Source organism: Protomyctophum bolini, assembly GCF_963924005.1.
Source record: "Protomyctophum bolini genome assembly, chromosome: 3".
In the NCBI taxonomy this organism is placed as follows: domain Eukaryota; kingdom Metazoa; phylum Chordata; class Actinopteri; order Myctophiformes; family Myctophidae; genus Protomyctophum; species Protomyctophum bolini.
Window position 1 is genome coordinate 21,848,589 of NC_137864.1, and position 7,741 is coordinate 21,856,329.

The 7,741-nt window shown below is 41.2% G+C and overlaps 1 protein-coding gene across 2 annotated transcripts; it reads left to right on the plus strand.

Moving 5' to 3' along the window:
- The first annotated feature begins 710 nt into the window (after positions 1-710).
- On the plus strand, positions 711-7,534 carry enam (enamelin). Of its 2 annotated transcripts, XM_080759984.1 has the most exons (8): positions 711-781; positions 2,224-2,285; positions 3,104-3,127; positions 3,292-3,363; positions 3,836-3,871; positions 4,424-4,447; positions 5,369-5,437; positions 7,123-7,534. In XM_080759984.1, the coding sequence occupies exons 2-8, from the start codon at positions 2,229-2,231 to the stop codon at positions 7,528-7,530; spliced, it is 690 nt and encodes a 229-aa protein (XP_080616110.1). In that variant the 5' UTR covers positions 711-781; positions 2,224-2,228; the 3' UTR covers positions 7,531-7,534. The 2 variants fall into 2 exon arrangements, with proteins under 2 accessions (XP_080616110.1, XP_080616111.1); XM_080759985.1 differs by lacking the exon at positions 3,836-3,871 and having other exon boundaries at positions 712-781.
- Positions 7,535-7,741: the final 207 nt, after the last annotated feature.

The window sequence follows — 7,741 nt, forward strand, 5'->3', positions numbered from 1 at the left end:
TTATTTCACCTTGTATGAAAGCCATTTATGTTAGAAGGGTATCACAAAAAGCTTAGGCTTCAGCCTACACCTTTTTGGTCAATGTTTCTTTTGCAAAAAAACAAACAAAGCAGGCACTGTATTAATCTGTTTTTAATGACCAAAATAAATAAATAAACTGAACTGAACTGAACTAATCAAATTAAAGTTAGTTGCTCTGTTTATATGAACAGTATTTATATGTACCGAGGTCATTTGCTGTAATCTCTCTCTTCTCTCTCTCTCTCTCTCTCTCTCTCTCTCTCTCTCTCTCTCTCTCTCTCTCTCTCTCTCTCTCTCCTCCCCCTCTCCCCCCCTCACCCCCCCCCCCCCCTCCCCCCCCCCCCCCCCCCCCCCCCCCCTCCCTGATGAGTGATGTCTTATCTGGGCCTTCAAGTCTGACGTGTGATGTCAGGCCATATATCGCCTGCAGTTCCCACACAGTGTTTGGGTTTTTAGTGCAATTAAGGAGGTATGTTTGCTAAGCATATTTTGGACAGCGTGTAATTAAACACAAGTGAGACATGAAACCTACATGTCTTGCATCAGTTATTCTTTTTTAAATGGAAGGAGATTTCTTTCAAGCATCAAAGGTCTGCATGTGTTTGCTGGGGACGAGGAGGGCACGTGATTGGCTGTCAGTGCGGTTGTTACAGGGCTATAAATGGCCTCCATCTCAGAAGAAGTAACAGCAGATGACTTTCATTCCCTCTGAAGGACACACACATCTTGTTGCTGCTCTTTATACAGGGGAGAAAAAAGGGTGAGATATGGAACTTCATTTGGGAACAGATTAAGGGGTTGGCGATATGGTGATAAATTATTGTATCGTGATCAAAACATGTCTCCACGATATGCCTTTTCAGAGATATCGTATATATATCGTGCTTAATTTATACATTTGTAGAATGTAGAATGGTTGTATTTTGGTCTAAATGGTCCGTTACTCTTTTAGTTTGTGTCATGTTGTAGGTGGTTGTACAGTACTGTAAGTAAACTTGAACAATAACCTTAAAAAGCTTCATGAATTTTTTTTAATGATAATATTGTGTATACTGCTTGAAAAGACATGGTGATATAATGTTTTTCCCATATCGCCCACCCTTAGAACAGATAGAAATGGATGATGTTCTGTTTGACACGTAGAACCTGTATCATTGTTTTATTTGCATTTCGTTGGATTCAGGTGTAGAGCAAATCATGTATTTTCCTTAATAGTTCTGGCATGCATGTTGAAAACCAGTGGTTCTCAATCTGTTTTGTCTCATTTAATTATGTGGACCAATTTTCCATGAAATGTGCTGATTACATTTCAGGTGTGTGCCTATAATGTGGGAGATAATTCACTCTTGGCAGCTGTTTAGCAAGACCACAAAATAAATGTGCTCCCTGTCCTGGACACATCCCAAAGAGAGCTCCTATTAACAATTTTTTTGATGAGTTGAACAAGGTGGACCCTCTTGTAAACAAGTGTAATGCTTTATCGGGTCGTCCACTCACAGTTAGGAGTTTTTTGTATTGAGTTGTGCTTGAAATGTACTGTAATTCTGCAAACTGTACTTCAATCAATCGGAAAAAAAGAAAAAAAGACACCCAGGGGCCAGTTTGATAATTGCAGGCTTATGTTGTATTTCAGTTTTCAACCAGCGGTCCGGGGACCACCAGTGGTCCTTGAGGGGGTTCCAGGTGGTCCACAGATAAATGATGGAGAGTTTGACCAAATGGACCCTGATTAGATCTTTAACTTTTAACATCTGCATTACTTAATTTACAAGAAGTCTACACAATTAGAGAATGTAGAAGAATTGTTATTTTGATCATCGTTTGCCTGTTATCTCTCCTATACCAACATAAATAATACAGCGTAGAATTGTGGACAAAATCTTAGCCAACAAAAGTATTCTTCAGTTCTGGGTCTGAGAGGCTAAATGTCATCAAATGGTGGTCCGTGGCTCAGTTTCAGAATACATAATGGGCCTTGATGGTTGAAAACAACTTGTAGGACCATCAACGATAACACATTATGTTTTTTGTTTTGGGTTTTCAAGGCTGAATATCATCAAAGGCTGAAAATATAATTGGCCTTCATTTATTTGAGATGTGTTGAAAACCACTGTTTTTTTAATCTATTTAATCTCTCTTTCTCTTTCTCTCTTTCTCTCTCTCTCTCTCTCTCTCTCTCTCTCCTCATTAATCGTCCTGCAGGAATCATGATGACGCCTGTGGTGTTTTTGATGTGCCTGCTGAGCACTAGTCTGGCTGCCCCTGTAAGTCTAACGTTAGTTGTATGTTTTAATTACCACAGTGTTGTCTCAAGACTGTTTTTAAAGATATTTTAAGATATAGCTTATAGCTATAGGACAAAAAGGAAGGGAGAGGTCGCACACAAAAAACCCTCTACTTTAACGATGACCACAGGTCATCTTTAAAGTAGTAAGACTGATTTTTAAAGGGTTTTTTTTAAAGCAGTAGACTGTTTTTTAAAGTTATTTTAAGATAGATAATTAGAAAAAGGAAGGGAGAGGTCGTACAGCTCGCAGCCACAATGCAAAGCCCTCTACTTTAAAAATGACCACAGCTGTGCGACCTCTCCCTGTTTTTCTCCTGTGGTCAGCTCCTCCCCACTATAGAGGGTATGCGCGTGACATAATTATCATCATAGCCGGAAGTTATGCGGGAACGCCTACTGAGTGCCAAAAAACCCTGACTTCCTGGCCTTGACAGCCTATACATCCAAACAGAAAAGTCCTCTCTGATTGCATTAAACAACGTTAAACTCACTTTGACACTCGATTTGCCGCTGACTTTATGCGTGCGCATACACTCTATTGGTGTGCACTCCTACCTCGTCACAGAGGGACACGTTTTTGAGCTTGTAGATCTGCTATTTTTGAATTAGAATCCTGAAAAGTAACATTTTTATTGCATTTAGTTATACATATGTTAACTGTATGAACTTAAATACAAATACGTTGGACATAAAAAAAGACAATACATTTTGAATTATAGGTATTTATTAAGCTACTAAATCAATAACATTGCAATGCCTCCCACTTACTTTCCCCACTTGTCTTTTTCCTTGCAGGCCCAGGAGAGTGGAAGCAATGAGGTAAGTGGAGTTCTGTTTACAACCCGGCCGGCGCTACCAAGGCATGTTCTGTCATGTTTTTAGTCATGTCATCGAGGGCATGATATGCTCCGTGTGAAAGAGACGTCGATTAGCTTTAATTACATGTCTGGAGTTATTCTGTTGTCTGGTGTTTGTTTCTCCAGCAGGTCGCAGCACACGCTAATGAAGCCCTGAGGTGGATGGAGCTGTATCGACTCTATCAGCAGCAGCAGCAGGTCAATAACAGTACAGTACAGTACAGTACAGTACAGTACAGTACAGTACAGTACAGTACAGTACAGTACAGTACAGTACAAAACACATTAGCTGATTTGAGTTGTTTTTAGATTAATCGGCATCGGTTTGATTAATCAATCAGACGATTAATTAACCGGTCCGATTAATCGGTCTGTCTTTACAGATAAACAAGCTGAAAGTAACAGCTCGAACAGATCTACAAGCTCACAATATTAAATATAAATGTATTTAAGTTTAATCTGACTTGCCTAAGCCTGCAGTGCAGACACCCTGTTACATGTATTTTTCAGAATGGACACAATTATTATAATTTTTCAATACAGAATGAGATCATATCGACATCGGTAATATCGGTTATCGGCCAAAAGATAAGAGTATAAACAATGCAATGATACGATTGTAGATGATAACACATATTCTGGTATCATGCTTTGGTTGTAATTCATACAGGGAGTAGCTGGCAACCCATTCGTCCCTGCAGCTGGTGTGAGTATCAGCCATTCATGCTGAATCCATTCCAAGAACAAAAACACTCATTGGAATTTGGACCCATACTCAACATTTCTAACATAAAACGTTGGTGTACTCAACATGCCTGTTCACATTCTGGCAAGTTGACTACTGAGGGACTGCATGCCATTGGATTTTTTCTCTCGCTTTTTTTCATGTCATATGAAATCAGGCAATCATAGCTTCAAATTGACATATTGGTTGTTCAGTTTGACCCACCAGTTTTGGAGATATGGCTTATAGAGTAATGTCTTAGAGAGAAACAGAAAACAGGCTTGAAAGGTTAACTTCTGTGGTCTCTAATTACAGTAGAATTTACAGTAGGCTACATGTCCATTTCAGCTCTGATATTTATATGGATTAAAACAAACTAAATAAATGTGGTGATAAGCTGGAGGCTGCAGGATGGCAGGCTCTTGAGTCAAATCTGGTTTAATATCCAAAAGGAATTCAATCTAGTAGAGCATAATAACACTGTGATTACTTCTGTGAAATTATTCATTCTCTGGCTATGTTGTTTGTCCACAGGGTGCACCAGCCGCTCCACCAATGGTAAATATTACAATATTATAATTATTCTTTTTGAATGATGATTTTTGCAAATCTTTGAATATACTCTTTCAGAGTGAACATTTTTAACTCAAATCTTTGCTTCTGGGGAGTCAATCCCTGAAACAACAATTTCAGATGGGGGTAAAATATATTACATATATTGTTTGGGGTCCTTGACATGAAAATTGTTTGAAAACGACTGACATAGAAACCATATAACATCCACCATAACATTCTGGACGGGAACCCGTTTTGGTGTTTTAACTAAGCATTATTTAGCTATTAAAAAATAGCAGATCTACAAGCTGGCTACGAGCTTGTAGTTCTGCTATTTCTTTTAAATTGTGAAAATGTGGCAAAAATCTTTGAATATTGTTATGGCTGGTTCTGGGGCCACACCGGAGGACAATCTAAAAATAAGTATTTTATTTCATACTTGTGGAAAGATAAATAGTTCAAGCAATTCAATTAGAGTTTCCAACTTAACTTGGCAGGGAAACATACTGCCAAAAAACAAACAAATGAACAAAGGAACTCTCCTGCAGCCGCCCCTGCAGCCTGTGGAGAATAGCAGATCTGAAGTGCTTTGAGAGCAGGTGTCTTAAATAGTGTTTGGGGAGGACACTGGCCAGGTGTCTCCCCTTCCACTCATCATCTCTGGCTCCGCCCTCCAACACTGCAATGGAACTGTTAAAGGCACAGCCACACATACACCCACAGAAACCCCACATAGTAGACTAAAGGCCCAGGGGGCCGTCACAATATATATTCTTTCATATCAGAAGACTTTTTATTTATTTCGACGTCAGGCCTAAATGGGTTAAACGGGTAAACAAGGCGTTTCCGCAAAATCCTATCCGTTCTCTCTTGCATATACTGTAACAGGTACACCTCCCCCTCCCCCCCCTCCTCCTCCCACAGGTACACCTCCCCCCTCCTCCTCCTCCTCCTCCCATGCCTGCTGGAGATGGATCTGATGAAGAGGCAGCGGTGAGTCACTTTTCATTATTTGAGTTAGAATCCATTCATACTGTAGCTATACTAACGTTATGTCAGGCACGTGCACACTGCACACTATAGACATCAAAGGGGGCTTGAGCTATAGGGCATTCACAACTAGTCATTTTTACTAGTTGACTATAGTCGACTAGTTTACTAGGCGACTAGTCGACTAGTTGTTTAACTAACTATGTAAAAAAGGGGGAAAAAAGAAAGAAATTGGAAATAAATATTACATAAAACTGTGTACATTGGTGACTATAACTATAATCTATCTACCTGATCTTGAGGCCTACAAAAAAAACTAAACAAAAAAAATCAAGTCAAGTTGGTACTAGTCAACTAGTACCAACAAGGTCGACTAGTGGATTTACTAGTTGACTAGTTGAATAGTCAACTAGTTGCTTAAAGTCCTATAGCTTAAGCTCCTATAGCTGCCCTTTTACCCGTCTGTAAAACAACTGCCCTCTCCAGACCATGAATGCAGCATTTAAAGTATGGTGAAAGAAATGCAAATGCCCTCCCCTCTCCTTTCCATACACGTACCTGATAATTGCTTTTTTCCTAACTCTCCTGATCTTGAAGATTGGATTGACACAGTCGTTTATTATGAACAACCAAATAGAGTACAGCTATGGTTCCCAAACATTTTAGCCTGTGAGCCAAAAAAGAGATTAGATACTTTCCCGGGGACCCAAACTAGTGAAAACAGTGGATCTACAACCTCACAACACGACGCTCCGCGGCGCGTTGTGAGCTTGTAGATCTGTTATTTTCACTACTTCTTATTTTCTAATTTATGGAATTTCTTAGATGTTTGGGAACCAGTGGATTTCCAGACATCACGCGTGGCAGTATAACATCCTCGTTAATGTTTTTAACGGCTGCTGTGAAGCACAGCTGGTCTATTTTCTATCGGGTAATTGGCTTCGACCTGTAGTCCTCTAGGCTACCTAAGCCAATGGCTTGGACAGCAAGCAACCCATCGGCCCAACGGGTCCATTATTATTGGACGTCAGTGTCACCTCGCACTAATGAAACACCAAGGGATTAGAATTAGGATTAGGATTAGTTAGTTTTTGGCGGCATCTTTTGATTTTAGTTTTAGTCATAGTCTCTTGAATATAGCTTTCATTTAGTTTTAGTCACATTTCAGTCACATGTAATGTTTTACTGTTTAGTTTTAGTCGACTAAATATTATAAGATTTTAGTGGACTGAAATCTACGGTTGATTTAGTCAACTGGAATGTATTTTGGCGGGCCTTGATGCCGTTGTAATGACAGATTTTACACTTGCTGAAAATAACGCTCACAACGCGTCACAGCGTGACGCGTTGTGAGCTTGTAGATCTGCTATTTACAGCATGCAACCAAGTGTAAAATGACTTATACAGGATCTCTTGTCCACTAGTCCCTTCCTAACATTTAACAAACATCGTCAGTTTATTTAGTCTTAGTTTTAGTCATCATAGCTTAGTTTTCATGTAGTTTCCGTTTAGTTTTCATCAGTGGAAAAAGGTAGTCAACGAACATTTTTCGTCATAGTTTTAGTCGACGAAAACAAAAACAAAATTAGAATGTAAACTAACCCAGGTAAAGTAATTCTGCAGCTGGTGATAATATGACTTAGGCCTATGTCATCATTTCTTGTTTTTTTTGTGTGCAACAACAACAGCCTGGATTCTACGGTAACGCAGCGGCCCCGCTAAACTCTGACGAGGTCGGCGAGGATGCCGCGGGGGCGGAGGCGGAGGCGGAGGCAGAGGCGGAACCCGCTGTAGCCGAAGAAGTGGAGGCAGCGGCCGACCCCGCGGCCGACCCCGCTGTAGCCGAAGCCGCGGCCGACCCCGCGGCCGACCCCGCAGCCGACCCCGCACTGGCTGCCGTTGAGCCTGCTGCTGTAGCTGAGGTCGCTGCAGTCGATGTGGCCCCCGCGGTCGATGTGGCCCCCGCTGCAGCCGATGTGGCCCCAGAGGTCCCCGTGGACGTGGCTGCCCCTGCTGACATCGCGGCTGCTCCCGTGGACGTTGTCGAGGTGGACGCCGTCGTTGTGGATTTGGCCGCAGACCCGGCCGCTCCCTAGATTTGTTGTTGACACCGTGTGGTCATTTTTTAAACGTACCGGTTCCGATTAACCGTTCCTCCCTCCAGGCCAAAAGTTATATAGAAACAGATGGAAACAGCGGTATAGTGTTCAGGAAAAAGCACAAATTATGGAAAGGACTTATTGTTTCCCTCTGAGCATTTTTCCAGGCTATTAGACGTCTAAAATATACGTCTAAGAATGGGTTAAA